At 40.4% G+C, this 18,130-nt stretch overlaps 1 protein-coding gene across 1 annotated transcript in view; it reads right to left on the reverse strand.

The window, feature by feature from the left end:
• The window catches only part of prkdc (protein kinase, DNA-activated, catalytic subunit), a 40,439-nt gene that overhangs the window by 11,218 nt on the left and 11,091 nt on the right, over positions 1 to 18,130 (reverse strand). The window contains exons 25-65 of the mRNA XM_056364550.1: positions 17,962 to 18,114; positions 16,784 to 16,891; positions 16,378 to 16,604; positions 16,144 to 16,238; positions 15,722 to 15,824; positions 15,144 to 15,277; positions 14,772 to 15,002; positions 14,183 to 14,409; positions 13,894 to 14,102; positions 13,643 to 13,775; positions 13,236 to 13,394; positions 12,106 to 12,309; positions 11,749 to 11,937; positions 11,132 to 11,236; positions 10,855 to 11,022; positions 10,510 to 10,637; positions 10,057 to 10,264; positions 9,657 to 9,835; positions 9,393 to 9,561; positions 9,160 to 9,225; positions 9,013 to 9,076; positions 8,717 to 8,865; positions 8,418 to 8,558; positions 8,051 to 8,170; positions 7,788 to 7,931; positions 7,402 to 7,553; positions 6,685 to 6,816; positions 6,411 to 6,522; positions 5,996 to 6,120; positions 5,685 to 5,834; positions 5,143 to 5,316; positions 4,249 to 4,347; positions 3,882 to 4,092; positions 3,566 to 3,740; positions 3,177 to 3,380; positions 2,401 to 2,516; positions 2,107 to 2,238; positions 1,834 to 2,010; positions 1,376 to 1,584; positions 877 to 1,015; positions 458 to 646 (exon numbers count right to left, since the gene is read on the reverse strand). Of these exons, the coding sequence (XP_056220525.1) occupies positions 458 to 646; positions 877 to 1,015; positions 1,376 to 1,584; positions 1,834 to 2,010; positions 2,107 to 2,238; positions 2,401 to 2,516; positions 3,177 to 3,380; positions 3,566 to 3,740; positions 3,882 to 4,092; positions 4,249 to 4,347; positions 5,143 to 5,316; positions 5,685 to 5,834; positions 5,996 to 6,120; positions 6,411 to 6,522; positions 6,685 to 6,816; positions 7,402 to 7,553; positions 7,788 to 7,931; positions 8,051 to 8,170; positions 8,418 to 8,558; positions 8,717 to 8,865; positions 9,013 to 9,076; positions 9,160 to 9,225; positions 9,393 to 9,561; positions 9,657 to 9,835; positions 10,057 to 10,264; positions 10,510 to 10,637; positions 10,855 to 11,022; positions 11,132 to 11,236; positions 11,749 to 11,937; positions 12,106 to 12,309; positions 13,236 to 13,394; positions 13,643 to 13,775; positions 13,894 to 14,102; positions 14,183 to 14,409; positions 14,772 to 15,002; positions 15,144 to 15,277; positions 15,722 to 15,824; positions 16,144 to 16,238; positions 16,378 to 16,604; positions 16,784 to 16,891; positions 17,962 to 18,114 (6,309 nt within the window). The remainder of the gene's footprint in view (positions 1 to 457; positions 647 to 876; positions 1,016 to 1,375; positions 1,585 to 1,833; positions 2,011 to 2,106; positions 2,239 to 2,400; positions 2,517 to 3,176; positions 3,381 to 3,565; positions 3,741 to 3,881; positions 4,093 to 4,248; positions 4,348 to 5,142; positions 5,317 to 5,684; positions 5,835 to 5,995; positions 6,121 to 6,410; positions 6,523 to 6,684; positions 6,817 to 7,401; positions 7,554 to 7,787; positions 7,932 to 8,050; positions 8,171 to 8,417; positions 8,559 to 8,716; positions 8,866 to 9,012; positions 9,077 to 9,159; positions 9,226 to 9,392; positions 9,562 to 9,656; positions 9,836 to 10,056; positions 10,265 to 10,509; positions 10,638 to 10,854; positions 11,023 to 11,131; positions 11,237 to 11,748; positions 11,938 to 12,105; positions 12,310 to 13,235; positions 13,395 to 13,642; positions 13,776 to 13,893; positions 14,103 to 14,182; positions 14,410 to 14,771; positions 15,003 to 15,143; positions 15,278 to 15,721; positions 15,825 to 16,143; positions 16,239 to 16,377; positions 16,605 to 16,783; positions 16,892 to 17,961; positions 18,115 to 18,130) is intronic.

Here is an 18,130-nt window from a genome sequence, read left to right on the forward strand (position 1 = left end):
ATATTAAGGACTATCACAGTGATAAGCCAATGTTAAAACTTTCATGTTGTCACTGTTGCCACATCGTATACTTGTTTGCTATCTCAGTCTGTTGCGCACTAAAATAATACATCCATGGCAAAAAACTTGAGAATCAAAATGGAAAGCTGGTTAGCAACAGGAAGAGTCCGAAGTAGAGAGATGCTACAAGAGTCTACAAGTGATCTCTCCCCAGTCAAACAAAAAAAGAAAATTGAGCTTCCCATTTCAGTTCAGTCCTGAATGTTTGATCATTATCATTGAAATAAAAAGGGCTCCTGGAAAGCATTTTTTGTCCGACGTATTGTTATTGGCCGCCAACTCTTTTGAGATTCTCAAATAGTTCTATGAGATGGAAAAGGTTGGGACCCGCTGACCAAGAGGGTGGCGGCCCTCCCTGGTACACAATTCCTGGATTGTGAAATGTCACTTCTGTTACCTGGTAGAGAGGTTCTGACCACATCTTCTCGAGGTCTGGTGGCGAGTTTTCATCCACGTACACAGTGGAGCAGTACTGAAGAGACTTCCACTCAGTCAGATGACTATAGGCCTCCATTGCTGCTATTTCCCAGAAGTCCTTCTCAGAGTCAGTGGGCTCACCATCACGCCAATCCTCAGTGTTCAGGGCCTGACATTAAAGAAGAAAGTTTCCTCTCAGCCTTCTATCCAACTTGGATGACTTATTCTACATAGCTTTACACACACAATCTGGTAAGAAAAAATCCATCTGTGTTTTAATGCTACCTGAACACTATGCTAGATTTCATAATTGCATTTCTACAATAACTTTATTCACAAGTAAATTAGGAATCAACCACTTGCTTCTACTGTCATGGGAGAAACCCATGACTTATGTACCTCATTATAGAGCTTCACAGCTTCTGCAAAGTCAGTATTCGCTTCGGCTTGAAGAGCAGCACAGGTGACTGACTTGGTGCCAACTTTACCACCAAAGATGCCACGTACAACATCATAATCCTCCAGAGATCTGTACAGCCTAGAGAGCAGAGGAAGCCAAGAGCATAGTCAGTATTACACGTAACAAAAGCAATACAATTATCCACAAGAGAGTGGGCTGTAGACGTAATGCAGCTCTCATAGTAACATTGTGCAAGGCCAGAGGCAACATACATGAATGTAACAGTCTCCACAAGAAAAAGGAAACTGACAAGATGATGTGGCATTAGAACATATATGAGAGCATCCCTGCATCAATGTATTTATGAAATTAATTTTGTCTATCTATAGTCAGTTATTAATAGTTTGGTGTGCCCAACCTCAAATCACAGTTTTATCATGGTGTTGTCCTCATAAGGTGACGAGCAGAGCTTCTAACATCGAAGAACTAGCAGTGTACCTTGCAAGGTGGATCCATTTCTTGGTGTCTGGTGGGATTTCTTTGCGTTCTCGTGACCGTTTGGCAGGAGGTTCACCCTGGACACTGGCATGCAGTAAGCTCTCCTCCAGGAGCAGGATGCCTGACGGCTGCTGGAGACTCACCTGGCAGGTGGAGCTGATGGCTACTGGATCGAGCTGCTGCAGGTCCTTATGCTGGTAGCACATGTCCTAAGAAGACAAAGAGCAGAATATCAACTCAACTTGTCAGCTTTCAGCCTTACAGTTTGGGATAAATAAAGTACCTGTCTATCTTCAACCTTTTTTCTTTCTGGCCATAAATACATTACCGTGGAAGTAAATGTAGTCCGGTTGCAGTAATTAATACATACTTCTACTTTAATTTTGACACCATCAATGGATGCCATGGTAATTTACAGATTCAAGACTTTGGATTACAGCAGCTGCCGAGGGTCGTACCTGCACACAAGCTATAAATGGAGGGAAGCAGAGCGTACTCTTGCTCAGGAAGGCATTCATGTTGCCCCGCAGCTTTTCTTTAATCCTTCCACTCTCCCCTGGTTTGTCTTTTTCCATTTCTTGGAGGATACCAGCAAACAGGGAGCTGAACAGCTGTTTGGCTAAAATCGGGTCTTTCTGCGGGGGAACATGCAAAGATTAAAATCGAAATGATAGTACATTTACAACCTGAGCCTTTAGCAGAGAGGACACAGAAAGCAGAGGCAGTCTTACCTGGGCTAGCGCTTGCAGGGGGGCGATGAGACTACTGTATGGGATCTGGATGTCTGGAAAGTCTCCCACTCTGTAGTTACGATAGAGAGTCACCTGAGCCTCTTTTCGCAGCCGTTGATCAGCTTTTTCTTCCTGTGGGACAAAAACAGAGCCACTGATGGTTAGAGACACACTCAGTTTGTTAGTGACAGTAAGCACGGGATTATTCATCCATCAATCTTGAGACTTTTTTTGTGCTGCCATCCAACATTTCAAAAATGAATTGCTCTAAGGATAAATGTGGTTGTTTGGTACCTTTTTCTTCCTCTGCTGTTGGATCTCTTTTTGTGCAAACCTCAAGCCGACTTTCTCCTGATCCTTGAGAAATCTGCGCCTCAGTCTCAGGATGTTATTACGCTGCTCGGTTTCTGCTGTTGACACATTGGCATTACATATATTCACATTAACACAACTTCACTAACTGTATGAGCAACTTATCTCACAGTGCAAAAGTGTCTTATCTCAAAAGTGACAGTAATCTACCAAAAACATGTGTAAAAGAACATTAACACTAATAACTGCATCACTGGCAACATTTGAGTGACTCTGAACACATTTAAGTGCAGTTTCTCCGGCACATGCTCGGCCTCTGCCCACCCAAGGGAGGATGAGGAACGTCTACTACTAGGCTGCAGTCTAGCCGCAATAACGAATGGAAAATGGCGACAAGTTCAGGCACACAACTTGGTCCAGCTGCAGCACCTGGGCTCGTCGAAAGAAAAAGCCAGAAGAGGAAATACTTTGCTTTCGAGGCGGATGATGAGAGGTCGATTTTAGAGCCGTAAAAGCCCATTTGTAAACGGTGCCTGTGCACTTTCCAAACCACAGTTGAAATGCTCTGCAATAAGTGCAATATGTGTGTTTTTTTTTTACCGTGGTATCAAAATAGGTATCGAGAATCTTTTAATTTCACTGGTATTGGTATCGACTACTAAATTTCTGTTATCGTGACATCCCTACTTAAGAGTGTGACATGAATAATATTTATGCTGCATATTAAAATACATGTGTGATGTTTCTCAGAGACTAACCTCTAGTGCGACTGTCCACCTCATCGCTTGGTGCAGTGAGGCGCCTCAGGCCAAATCCTTCCCCTACTGGTCGTCTTGCCGCCGTTTGCCTCTCTGCTTTCTTATCAAACACCAACAATGAAGACAGAGATTCAGAGCCGAGTGTGTGCTCCGCTAGCGTATCCACACTGCTGCCTGTCAGCCAGTTATAAGCTGTACGTCGACCTGGGGGGGAAAAAAAACCAAAACTCAACAACATTTAAGAAAAAGTGGTAATTCCAAATAATATGAAGTACAACAAAAGTGAATGCATTTTTCCGTTCCTCTTAAAATGTACAGAAATGTCGTCCGGACATTTTACAGTCTCATGTTGCTGCTCTAATGTGGGGGATACTGAATTACAGCGGTACCTGTTGTTTGGGTTTGGGTGAACTCCAGAGAAGTCTGAGTGGCTCTGAGTTTCCCCTTCATGGCTCCAGCCTGGGATGCAGCCACACTCTCTGGGCCTTGAGAGCTTTGGGTTTCAACAAACATAGGAGTCATCACTGTGCTCCTAAAGCGCCAGTTGGAATCAATCACATAGTCCTAAAGAAGAAATTGGAAAAATGGAATTAACACATCAGGCTCATGGGTAGCATACAAATAAAATAAAAAAAACTCATACTAGACAATTTCAAACAGAGCCAGAGAGGAAGAGAAAAATAAATGCAGCGTATCTCCACTGACCTGGAAGGTACACTCTGACAGAGGATACTCAAACATGTTTCGTTGGAAGTCAGGACTCCGGCTGGTCATTTCCAGCAGCAGATTGGTCACCAAGCTCAAGAAACACCTTTCTATTTGACATGAGTACAGGGAACCAAGCACCATCAACATTCGGTCAAGAGTCGTAGTGGGAAGGCGCTTCTCCTGACTCCAGAAGTTCTGAACATAAAGCCTGAAAACAGAGTGGACAGGGATGGTCTTCTCAATCTGAACATTTCAGATTCTATAGTAAGTTATTGGGATTACTCTTCCCTGCATTATTATTAAGACAGTGTATGAAATAAATAAAACATAAAACAAGGGCAAGTGAGAAATGGTGGGTACTTACTGAAGGCCTTGGTTTTCTTCGGACAGTCCCTGAAGTAGTGTTTCTTTAGCTGCATTCAAAACCTCCACTGAAGTGCTGTCGTCCATGCTCTCTGCATCACTGGCAGAATAAGAAAACAGTGTATCATTAAAGATGGACTGCAAGCAACACTAAGTATATCACTATACATGAATAAAGCAGTCCAGTGACCTAACAGCAAAATAATAAAAGGTTATTAAGTAATTGCAAATCCATTATAAAGGAGAATTTGCACCATTTACTAGTTTAGCTATTTGGAATTTATTTTGCCCCACATGGTTTAATAGTTTAAAGGTCCCATATTATATAAAGTTAGGTTTCCATGTCTTTTGTTTGATTAAAAAGCAGGTCTATGTTCCATATTAATACTGTTAAAGTATTTAAGCGCTCAGTCCACAGAGAATTGCACACAGCCTGTATTCAGCAACTGAGCCTTAAAACGAGCCGCCAGGACTTCAGGAACTTTGTGATGTAACAATGAAGCAGTTACCGCCTTCAGCTACGCCCACCTGGAACCAACTTCTCACTTTTCAGGATTTGGTATCTCTGGGCCTTAACTTGAAATCTGCTATATTTCTATTTGATCACTCAGAAAACAGTCAGCCAATCAAAAGAGAGGCTCAGAGCTTCTCCTCTGAATGGCTCACCGGGAGAAGCCTGAGAGAGGAGATGAATTGGTTTAAAATAAATATATCTTCTTATGGATATCAAAACTTATGCAAATAAAAAAGTGTTAAATATGGGACCTTAAAATTTTGCACCCCTTGGGTCAGATCAGAAAATGTTACACAACAACATTATGGCATAAATGATGTAAATAATAAGAAAAGTGGGATATGATGATCTGTTTGAGAGCAGAGGCCCAAAAAGGCTCACCTGTAGTTGTCCTGGATCCACATGAGGATGTCATACATCCTCTCTCTGCACACTGGTGAAGGATGGGAGACAAACGCTGTCACAGCTCCCAGCAGCTCCTGAAGCTCAACTGGAGTCAGGAGGCCAATAATCTTGTGGACAATATCCAGACACATTCTCTGTCTTGCTTCATCCCTGAGTGCACGGAAGAACAACATGCAGAAACATGACTCAGCACAATTAAACATTCAGTAGTATCCTTTATTTTCATTTGTTACTCAATAGCTTCCAAGCTAAAGGGAGAATGCCCTGACTGTGAAATGTCTTGTTTTTTCTGTATTTGCAGATTACATAGGATTTAGACAAATTGTTTTGTGTGACATTCATTGTTTTCTAAAAGGCAATCCCAGCACATCTTGTACCTGATCAAAACCCTCCAATCTTTCACTTTACTGAAGAGGAAAACATGTTGGAAGTGACGTCACTATTTAGCACCATCACTTCCTCAAACCAGAGTGACTAAACACCTGCCAAACATGGAGAAGAGTGAGGCTGGGACCTACCTATGGCCCATCATCTGAATGAAGCCTGTGGTCTTCAGCTGCATAAAGATGTCTGGGATGACATCAGCTCGGCTCAGGACACACTCCAAACAATGAGTCTTTAAGATGCCATGCAGCTTTGGCAGGATGGAGAACACATAGTTGACAAACCTGAAAAAAAAACAAAAAAAAAAACCTGTATTTACTTAGGTAGGTAACTCAACCACTAGAATACAATTAAGTTCATTTTTAAGTCTCTGGTAGAGCCAAAAGCAATTTGAAATTATTTATATCACAGAGAAAAAATAAATACATTTGAAATATAAACTCACCGATCCATAAATGGAGGAAAGTGCTTTGACACTTTGTTCAAGCAAATAATAAACTTGTCATCCATGTGTGTTTTCTTCAGATTTGCTATCTTACTGGCAGCAAGACTGACAAGTTCTTGATGTTGCTGAGACAAGAATGAAAAATGAAAAATAAAATGTTGCAGGTGAGTCATATGATAAATGTGATGAACTTAAAATCAGAAAAATAAGACAAATATATTGCAAATAACGTAACACACACAAGAGGATTTTATCATTAAGCTATTCATCTACTGACTTTAACTAAGAATTAACTTATGAAAATAAATGTTCATTCCATTTGAGATCTTTCCTCGTAAAGGTGAATTAAGCAGTAATCAGACATGAACAGAAATGAAATAAAACTGATTCAGTAAAACAGAGATAAGGCTCATACATTGTCCGTTTTATTCATATTCTTCAGGATGAGGCCGATGATTTCAGCAGCAGCTGAGTAGACCTCTTTATACCTCACAAAGGACATGTTGTTGGTGAGAGACTGGATGTACCTGAGAAACCACACAACATGGAAATGATTTAAGATACTTGCCAAGATGGCAGCGTGAGCTACAACACACATTAGTAAATACACTGCTCCCTGCTTCTCTTCATGGCAGCTCTCAGGTGACACAGTACAATGTGCTGCCATTTAGCTACCAAATATAGTTTACCTCTCATACTCAATTTCACATGAGGCATTGTAAGCAGGGAGGTTGTTGGCCAGGATGATTCCCAGCAGCTGAAGTCCAACCGAATTGTCTTTGCTGTTCGGGTCGGTGCCGCAAAACCGCTCGTATATCAGACTACAAAGGCAAAAAGAGAGATAAGGCAAAGGACAGGTTCACTTCCATTTGTTAGCATGCTACCAAATGTTACATCATCGCCATTTTCTAACGTGCTTCTTCCTTACATAGACATTTAAAGCTGAAAACAACAGATAGGCTGAATTCGACTCTGTTTCTACTTGGGTTTTAAGGAAGATTGAACTATCAGAGGATTGGTCAGAATGCCTTCATCTTTGTTTTTATTCCAAATGATTAAACTTGAGTTTCAGTTTTTTTTTTTAACTTAAAATACACAATTTAAAAGAGTTTATTGGTCTGGCACTTCAGTCCCAGTCTATTCAGCCGACACAAGAGGTTTTGATGATGATAATTAGATTCAGCTTGAACAATAATAATAGCTAAAGACAAAACTGGTTGCATAATATATAATATATATAATAAAAATATAATGACAACACATTGCTAATATTCATATGAAGAACCCTTAAGATATCAAATTGAACCAGGACCACTCACTCTGTATTGTCGATCTGTGTTCTGCTGTTTCCAAGGACCTTGTGTCAAATGCACATCAGTTGTTCAATGAGGATGTGCAAGTCCTACCTGTAAGGCACATGCAGACAGTCTTTCCAGCACTCTACCAGAGTGCGAATGATCTCCAGGTTGTGTCGGAAAACAGCCCTCTTGGAGTGGAAGCTGTGCTTCATCAGGAACTCCAACAGCCGGTTGGCAAGCACTTCATCTCTAGGGTTACCCTGAGAGACAAAATACTGTTACTAATGAAAGTTGATGAATTTTATATGATAATACAATGCAAGACTGACAAGAGGAAATTGGTTATACCCTTAAAATGTGCTGAAACTGAATTGCAGCTGATTTGTTGCCATATGTTGGAATTTTCACATTAAAAGTTACTACAAATCTTGATGTAACGACACAAAGTATAAACAATTTATATTTGCTGCCTTCAAAATGGAACTCTTAGTAACCTTGGGATTGGCCAGGCTTGTCCAAGAGAGCACTGTGACCACAACATCTACCACCATGAAATGTATCCCTTCTCCTCCATTTTTTCCACAGACGACAAGCTGCAAGAGCGGGCCGAGCCAGTGCTTGGCATATGGTCGAAAAACCTGGAAAGATGCAACAACAGCAAAGATTAAATCCATATAGTATCGTCATATCTATTAATCTTCAAATACAACGACTGTGTAAAATTTGTATGATGGCAAGACCAGATGAAATCATTCACCTCCTCTGTGTTGATGATCAGCTTTGAGATGAAGAGTCTAATATTCAGAGGTGTTGCTGGATTTGATAGTTTTCCATGTAGAAATTTCATCCATGGAGGAAGTTCACTTGGCTCGTTTCCCTGTTTCATGAACAGAGAGGAGAGCATACCAAATGACACACCATCTGAACACACTACAGTCATATCTATACATTATAATGTTAATGAAAGACAGCGGCTAAATCACTAGATCCAATTTTATGTTTTGGCAATATATTTAATATGATCTTACGTATTTTCTGTCATTTACATTAAGTATGATGAAATTATCAAAAACCTTTCTACAAACAGAAAGTTCAAACCTGCATTACTCTTCTTTACCACTGACCTGTTCAATTTTGGGGGTTATGTTGCTCCTTTGCATGTGTCCAATAAGAGCAGTCAAGGTTGCCATACATTCATGCTGATTTAGCTCATCCATTTCCAGGTCCACCATTGCATCCTGGGAGGGATTTGTCTCCTCTGTCTCCTACAGTTACAAACATACAACCAAGCCTCTTGTCAACAACAAAAACACATTATACTGTATCTTTTTTTTTTTTTTAAACAATGTATATTATCATTATTATTACAAAAAAAAAATGCTAAACCCATGAAGATTTGTAGGAAGAAAATCACATGACTAACTCTTTTTGCAACGGTGCGTCTTTGTCCTTCTGGGTTTTGGGAGCTGAAGGAAAAGCTCTGGACTCCGGTGGAAAAATCAAACTGACTCATCTCCTCACTCAGGCTGCTGTCGGCCATGTAAGACTGGGAGGACAAGTAAACTGGCGCTTCTACGGAAAAGACAGAAATCACACAAGCGCTCATCAACTTTTACATGATAATGGTCTAATAATTAAGCCTTTACACTGCACTGGACTGGAGCCAGAGCGTGCAGTCAAATGATAAGATGGAGAAATTCCAAAAGTTTCAAGCCACACCTCCATTCTCCTCGTTCACTTCTTTTCTAATCATGATGTATTTCTTCTTCCTCTCAAGTGGTACCTACGTTGATGAAAAAACAAATGAATAAGCCACAACTGAAACTCAAAGTATACTCTTGCAAAAAAAAAAAAAAAAAAACATACCTCAATTTCAACTGGGAAATTGTAGGTCCGTTCAACATCAATGATATTTTCCAAAATGAACTGATTCTGTGAAAGAAAAGAAAAAAAACATCGGTGACATGCTTTTAAGTTCTTCAGCCACTGTTCTCTTTCCATGGACGAGATAAAAAGAAACTCATAGGGTGGAGGATGAGACTGATGACCGAGGTGCTGAAGTCAGGTGGAAATATAATATAATATATGTCTGCCAGTACCTTCTCTGGCTTCTCACTGAAGAGGAAGCCATGGTAGAATTTGGGCTCACTGAAGCTGCAGCTGATGGCCGCAATGGCACAGTTGTATGCAGCACAGTGAAAGTGTCTCCTGAGTTCAAGCAGCTGAGTCTCACCAGCCATGTTCTCAGTGAAAGCTTCAAAACACGACCTATTATGAAATTAACAATAATTTTTTTTTTAAAAAGGGACATTTTGCATCACTGTCATGTGACTTCTTGAAATTGAAGTTTTGGGGAGTCCTACTTGATCAAGGCCTTGGACAGCTCGTTCCCCTCTGTTTTGTTTGAGCGACAGTAGGCTTGATTGATGCGGGATTCCTTAGAGTAAACCTCTTCTTTAGGAAGCTGAGAATACAGGAGCTCCATCAGCTTGTAGCAGCCGTTCTTCTTCAGCAACTGGAGCTCAAAAGCTGTTTCACTTGACTGAAATTAAATAAATAAATAAAATAAGCAAAAAAGATTTATTTTTTAATATAAGTCTTTATAATTGATAAATACCAGATTAATGGGGCAAATCTAGTACAGGGTGTTATCCATAATTACCACAGTAAAAGTTAATAAATAAACCTATAACAGTGATTAAAGAGGTTATTGTGTTACTAATATCTTCAAATAATTCCTAAAATATAACAGAAGAAGCAAACCTTGGTGAAGCGACTAAGCAGCAATTCAATTATGTCAGAGACGTTTGCCACAAAGAAGTCACTCAGGGCCGTGGTGCTGCAGTAAGAGGCCAGAGGCAGCAGAACCCTCTCCATCATGGCCTGCAGCATGGAGCTCACCGGCACGTCACCCTTCTGGATCACCCCATACACTGTGCAGAGTAGCTGTAGCTGCCGCTCACTGCTTGACCTAATCAGACGTTGATTAATTATTATTAATTAGACACAGGGAAGTGAGCACAATGAAAGCAACACCTGTAATGGAGCGTTACAGGTCTAGACAACATTTCCACTGAGGTTTGTTTCCAGTGGACATGATATGTATTTTGTCGTTACTATCTACAACTGTACTTGTTACGTTACACATAAACTCGACAAAGAATGAAACCTCACGTGTAACTTTATTTTCTTGCAGATGAAGGAGGCTTTACTAACCTCTTTGCAATTCTTTGGAAACAGGTTTGGAATTGCTCCTCCATGATGTGTTTTCTGTCTCGACACAGAATCCCCGACAGCAGTTTGAGCAGGAGGGGGCTCTGAGAAAGCTCCAGGGCATCCAGCAACTAAGAGGCAGAAATGTTACAGTTGGTGTCACTGTACAAAATTACCACCTCCCAAGTAACAATTTCTACTGAAACCACTCTTTGGTCTTCACCTGCCTTTACACATCATCTCCAATGGTAACAGTGCACTTTAACTAAAATTAAAGTGAAATGGTGACTCCTTCCTTATTTACAACTCAACCTGCAGCAGAACCTCATTCTGTACCACAGACTTCACCTTTCGAATACAGTCCATGTAGTTGTTGCGGTGAAGCGAGCCCTTAGCAAACTCATCGGACTGCATGGGGAAGTGCGACACTACCAGGGCGTCGAGGGCTCTCTGCAGCTCAGCCAGCGGCTCCTCTGGGAGGGTTGTGAAGAAGGGCAACACCAACAAGGCCTGACTCTAGACGGATGAGAAAACAAACTTAATTTACATGAAAACAAGAAAAATAAAAATCACAGTAATTTGAAATAATCCAGTAAAATGACAAAACTCATATCCTCTATGTTACCTTGAGATTCAGTGGCAGAGTCATGTCCACCAGCAGCAGGGTGAAAGTGGAAAACACCTTTCTGAACGCTTCATGGTTGACATTGGAGCAGACAGACGAATCAATCTGATGAGAGGGGGAAAAATGTCTGTGAAACAAATTTGCATCTAAAGACACAGTGTGTACCTTCTGCTGCTAAGAGTCTCTCAAATCGAAACAATAACAAAGGACGGCAGAAAAAAAACCCAAAAAACGGTAGAAACACTGAAAACAGCAGTTTCACGTTTAAAATCGGGGATATGATGTCATTGACAGGTGACCAAATGAAACAAACCGTTACCATGATTAAAATCAAGTATTTCTCTAGGTTTGAAAAGTGCTAGAAACATTTGGGAGAATACAAGTACACATCTGAAGAAAATATATAACATACCTCTAGTCATTTTTATACATTTTAATGTGGAAAAGTTATATATTATATACTTTTTATACTTACATTATAGTGCATTGTGTAGTTTTTTTTTTTTTTTTTTTAAATGATAATGATTTTTATTAGGATTATTACATGTGAATGTATTCACTTATATGAAGGATTTATTTTGGTAGGGGACATAGTCGTAACTTTAGCTTAATTTCACCTGTAGGAGCTTGGAGAGCAGCAGGAGAGTAGCAGTTTTGCTCTCTGGAGTGGAAGATTGTCCTTCCCACCACGACTGCAGACTATTCCACCTTCTTAGCACCTCTTCAACGAGCTGTTTTCCCTGCGTCTTCCTCACAGAGCGCTCTCTGAAGCTGTGGTCCAGCAAGCCATTCAGCAACGTGCTCACCTGACGAGACATTCAAGGCAGAAAAACTCATCTCACATACAGAAAACAGCAATGCTCCTTTACATGTGCACTTCTACTACGAATGCCTTTGAATTGCTTACAAAAAAGTTTTGTACAAACACTGAAAACAATTCAGACAGACAGAGAGAAAAGTTGAGGAGGCGTTACCATGCTGGGATTTTGGGAGGAAGCATTCATGAGGTGTGGCACTGTGGTGTCGAGGCTTCTCAGCAGCTCGGTGTTGACGGTCGTCTGGAAGAGGCTGTAGAAGTACTCGCCATGCGAGAAGCTCAGGAAGTTATGGCTTTGACTTCCAGATATTGGCACAGAAAGCATGATGGTGTTCAGCAGCAAGTCCACTAGCTTCTCGCTCTGCACAGGAATGATAATGTATAAAAAGGAGGCAAACAATGAAAACAGTTGGTGCCTTCAAAGCAAAGGAAAATTTGTCTCACACTGATAGTTCTTTATATTTATGTAGTGGTCTAAGTATATTTTGTGTTTTTACAATCAAATGTTCAAACTGTGAGTTTAATTGTGTCAAAAAAATCCAATATCCATCTGCCACATTCCTATTTTTGGCTGGACCACAACAGCGGGGCCAGTCCCTGACCCAGCCAATGCCCCTGACTACCAAGCCACAGTGTGCAAACAACTTTCATTACATGTATCATTATTGACAAAGGACGCTGAATAACTAAACATAAGACACACCGAGCAGATAGAGCAAGAGAGAGGGAGTGAGAGAGAGAAGTCATCGGTAAGGAGGCTTCGTACTAAGAGCTATGACCAGCTCTACTTATCAAACAGAGGGAGTTGGACATAAAGACCTGCCTCTAATAAAAGTCTGTTACGTTCTGGAGTTGAAAGTAAATAACTATTGTGAATTCCAAAAAAAAAAAAATTTTGTTTGACTCAAAGTGTGATCCCCAATAGCTCAACTGGTGTGCGTCATCCTCTTTCCCTCTCTCTCTCTCCCTTTTTTTCATCCGTCTTTCTCACTATGATCGAAATAAAGGCAAAAGCCTGGAAAAATAACTTAAAAAAAGAAAGATAATCTATCTCTCCTTACTTTCTCTCTGAGTATTTATAAGTAAATACAGCTGGAATCACACCTCAGTCTTTCATTCATCTGTTTGGTGATTTTGTCAGATGACGTCGCAGTTATAAAATCAGGATTTCACCATAGGTGGTCTGATGGTGCCACATACTAGGTTTGACCTGCTGCAGCTCCAATTGCTCATGGGCAGTTACAATCACCAAACCCATCTAAAGAGCAGAAGCACAGAGGCACTGACCTGTTGACTGAGAGAGAAGGCGAGCTGAAGGAGGCCATCTGCCACCCTCCTGGTGTTTACGTCCAAGGATGGAAGTGCGTTCCTGTCCTCACCGGGTGCTATGCCTTTATACACCGTCATTAGAAGTTGGTAACCCAGGGATTTGGCATAGGCTGAATCCTTTAAGAAAGACATTAACACAAAAAAAGTGTGGACGCTACTTCATCTGAGAATATACAAAAAGCACAAAATCCATCTAAGATCACAATATGTAATTAGTCCATTCGGTTACATGTATGAATGTATCAAGTCAATTTTTCAATATGTTTTGAGTGTTTGATGATCAATAAAACTGAGTTGTGATACGAATATTTAGCTCAGTTTGGGGCTAATGTTCTATCACACTGGAATCGAACCCAGTCACATACCTGGCTGTGCAGGATGGAGCTGAGGAAGCCGGCTTTGTGGATCTGCTTACAGGAAAACAGAACCATTTCCGTCTGGTCGTGTTGGCTCAGAGTGCCTGAATGGTAAAAGTCTACAGCACACAACTCCTCTACACTATGGAGGTCATTAAATAAATTGAGAAAGAAAGAAAAATATGATTAGTTGTTAATAATGGCACTACAATTCACGATCATGGTCTCAGGGAACGAGCACTCGTAGATGATTAACATACCTTTTACGTGAGATCTTTGTCCGCAGGCTGCTTTCAAGATGACTGCGGTAAGTTGAGCTCAGCAGGGCTTTCAACAAAGGAACACACACTTCTGGTAGGTTCTTCATCACCTCCACATCTGCCATGTTGAAACCAACAGTGGATGGCTTACACACCGCCAGCGCAGTCAACTCAAAAAAAACTGCGCAAAAAATATCGTGCTCCAGAAGCTGTAAATATAGACAGGAAAGGGTGAGAAAATAAACAGTTTCAAAGGAACAATAACGGCCTAGTATCTTGAATTCAGTACCTTCCAAAACTCCTCATCTCCTTTGACAAGAATCATGGTGGCAAATTCCAGCAGGCGAACAATGATGGTGCACTTGCTGTAGTTGTACTGGTCCACTTCTCTTGGGCTGAAGTGAGAGTTCTTAGCGCCGAGATGGAAACAGCTCTCTGCTGCTGCCAGTTCCTGAGTTGCCAGCTCAGTCAAGAAGAAACGTACAGCTTTCAGAAAACTTGACTCGTCTTTGGAGCCTTGGAAATGAAGGGGAAAAAAGAAAAAAGAGATTTATTGAGATCACAACAGGGCCAAAACAATGTCACGAGCTTTTATGTTAGTAAGAAGAAAGGGGCAAAATCAATAGTCATATGAAACTGAAACTCCATTTTTAAAGTAAAACATATTAAAACACATTCAAAAATACAGAATACAGGTGTGAAAAGTGATTTTCTGATAAATTTGCAATAGTGTATCAGAGTGGTTATATCATGGAAACATGCATGTGACAGGTGCTGAGCAGCAATCTGTTAACGTCATCCCACTACACCACTGCTGGTTATGGTTTGGCTGGAAATACAAAAGTATAACTATCAGCCCTTCCACTAATAGGACTTACTAAGCATGTGTTGAGGCTTGATTATGTGTAAGCTGATGAAGGTGTTGTAGCAGTCCAGGGCAGCCAGCAGTAGGTCCATCCACTGCAGCGTGGCTCTGACACTGAACGGGCCCGTCAGGTCCCTGAGAGTGGGTTGGGAGAGGAGACCCCCACCCTCAAACCGCGAGATCAGGAAGCTTATGCCATGATCCTTTAGCATGCCGTCCAGCCACTGAGGCGGAGAGTTCTTTGCTGAGTACGCACACACACACACACACACTTAATTAGAAAAGTTTAACATTTATCAATTTTTAATCACATCTATAGTTTTTTTTTTTTGTCTTCTCATCAAGGCTGACCCTGGAAGACGGAGCACTGGGTAGGATTGCTCACCTGGGAGGAGAGGAACAAACTCATAGAAGAGCTCCATGCACTTGTGGCGACACTCAGTCTGAGGACGGCCACATTGTTCTAAAAGCCATAAAACCATATCTGACAGGCAAAGCTTTTCATCAGGTGGGAAGCCCCTGAAAGAAGAGAACGGAACAAATAATTTATTTATACATATAAATTATAATCTCATCACTGCATAAACATCACTGAAATTTTTTAACCTCATTTTAGTCTGCAGTCACTGTATATGCTGTTTTTAGAGGTATTATTGTCTTTTGAGTTGTATCGAATGTTTGATGACTGCATTATGACGTAATTGTTATTTGAGTGGACCCCAGGAAGAATAGTTGCTACCCTGGTAGTGGCTAATGGGGATCCAAATAACTGAAAAAAATGTTTTTTTAAAAAGGGGCAGTGCACACATACAGTACATACAGTATCTATGTAAAGCAATGCTTAATATACACGATTTATCTGACTGCTGAATTTCATTTCAAAGCATCTATAGGTTGTAATTTAGTATAAATGTTAATTTAAGATAACAGATGAAGTGATATCCATGTACACAGATTACCAACCTTGGGATACGTCTCTTAGCATTGTGCTGATTCAGACTGGGGGCCTTGTGCTTGATGATTCTTTTCAGATGGTCAATGGAACTTCTACACTGCTGCAACGTGCCTGAGGATGGAGGAGAGGCATCAACAGCTTCATACAACATAACATGGTTTAACCCAACGTGAGAGCTTTAAAAAAAGAAATACAATTACAACCAAGCGGCTTAAAACTAAATAAAAAAAGAGTTCATAATAATGTAACACAGGGATGTAGATAAAACATTTCCAGAGAAAAAGCTGCTTTTGAAGCTTAAATTAACACTGATAGAAATCGTTCATACATTTCACATCAGCCCATTTATTTATTTTTGATGAGAAGATGCTCACGATGATATGAAAACATGCGTGCCCTGTGTAAGAAGCTGAGGTGGAGGAACAGTTACCCATAGATCGCTCATCTGAGTGTGCAAGAGCCAGACTTTCCACAAATATGACAAGAACTTCAAAGACAAACTGCTCCACCAAGGAATTTTCTTCCCTGCAAAGACACAATCAGAGCGTGCAAAAAAAATACACTACAACAACCCTGCGAGATCATGAACCACATCAGTCAAACCCAAATATCAGCTTGTGATTTTGTAAATGGTCCATAACTGGGGGTCATATAAGGGTCGTACCTGAATTGTCTGTATATACTATTGAATGCTAAGGCAGCACCAAGTCTTTTGAACCCGTTGGGGTGGAGCGCCAAGCTGTAGATCCGCTTAAACAAGGACTTCATGTTGGTGGGGCTCTTCTCTTGCTGCTTGGGGGTGGTTTGTTTGATGGACCATTTGACAAACTCTTCAATGCAGCGGCCACAGAAGTCACGCAGGGTGCTGTCAATGGGGTCGACCACGCCGTCCTAAAGTGAGGCAGAAAAACTAAGTAACTGCAGGAAAAAGTCTGAAAACTCTATTCAACAACCACGTGTATACGTCCCATGGTAGAAAGCAAAAGGTGGTGGAATGACATTATTGATCCATGGTTCAAAGTGTTTGAAAGTTCAGCCTTCCAAGCCCTTCACACAACATAAACACTTACCAGAATGGCCTCTAGAACTGCTACTGTATCCTGGCTTTCAAACTTCTTGTTGTTTGTGAACCAGTGAATCAGCTGCATCACCAGTGGTTCAAAGAGCTGTCTGGTTACCTGAGAGACATCCAAAGTCAAAAAAAGATGTAGACATTATTATGAACAACACTCTGTGTGTTCACTCATCTGCTTGTGTGAAACACTGAATTGGGAGAATCACAGAAAAGAAAAAAAAAGAAAAAAAAGAAAGAAATCAGGGAAATAAACCTGTATCATTATAAAAATACAATAACCATTGACCAATTAGAGGCTGGTACACTTTACATGATGTGCAGTAAAAGATGAAAATGTCAAATACTGGCAAATGTAGCAGCTGAGTCAACAACTATGTTTAAAATTGAGTTCAGTTTCTTAATAGATTAAATAGTTTTACATTAAAACCTTAAAATCAACACCAAGAACACCTTTGTTATTAAATTGTAAGTAAAGTTTTTTTTTTTAAATTAATGTTTCCAAGCAGAGCGTCTGTGGGCTCGATTTGTTAGGTTTTATTTTCAGTTAAAGGGGTCCATCTAATTATTATTATTATTATTAATTAATAATTAAGTGATTTAAATGAATTAGGGCTGAACAATTAATAAAAATATTACCGAAATCACAATATGGCCAAGGGCAACATCCAAATCGCAGGAGCTGCAATATTTTTAATGAAGGTAAAATCTGTCACAACATACCATAAAATGAAGCATTGCGGTGCTACATAGATGCCCCGGTCTACAAATCATATTCTCCTGATGTAAAGAATCATGTTTATTTGGTACAAGACCCAACAAAAAAAATACATTATCATAATTTTATTTTATTCTAATTTTTTTTTTTTTTCAGTGAAAATGAAATGCAAAAATGACCATTACCACTGATATCATGGCATAAATCACAATATCTGCCACAATTATCCCAATAGGATTTTCTTTGCATGTCGTTTAGCCCTAAAATGAATAAAATAAATGTTTTAAATGATGGAGCAAAGATGGAAATTTTCACCAGAGTTTCTGCTGAGGGTTTATTAATCAACATGTCTCATGATTACAAACTTTCCAAATACTATGAGGGATCCCATAATTTAAGGACATGTTATGACCAGTGGGACTGTATGTGGGGTGACTATCTCAATGGAGTGCACACACCTGATCGACATCACAGGCCAGACGCAGCAGCACAGGAAACAGCCTCTTGTGTAGCTTGTACATAGGCGGCAAAGTATTCTTCCCTTCCACCATCTGAGCACTCTTCCCGACCATGTAGACCACCAAGCTGTGGAGCAGCTCACAGGCTGCTACCTGCATCAGAGACAAG

This window comes from Seriola aureovittata, chromosome 20 (genome assembly GCF_021018895.1).
Source record: "Seriola aureovittata isolate HTS-2021-v1 ecotype China chromosome 20, ASM2101889v1, whole genome shotgun sequence".
NCBI classification, from domain to species: Eukaryota; Metazoa; Chordata; class Actinopteri; order Carangiformes; family Carangidae; genus Seriola; species Seriola aureovittata.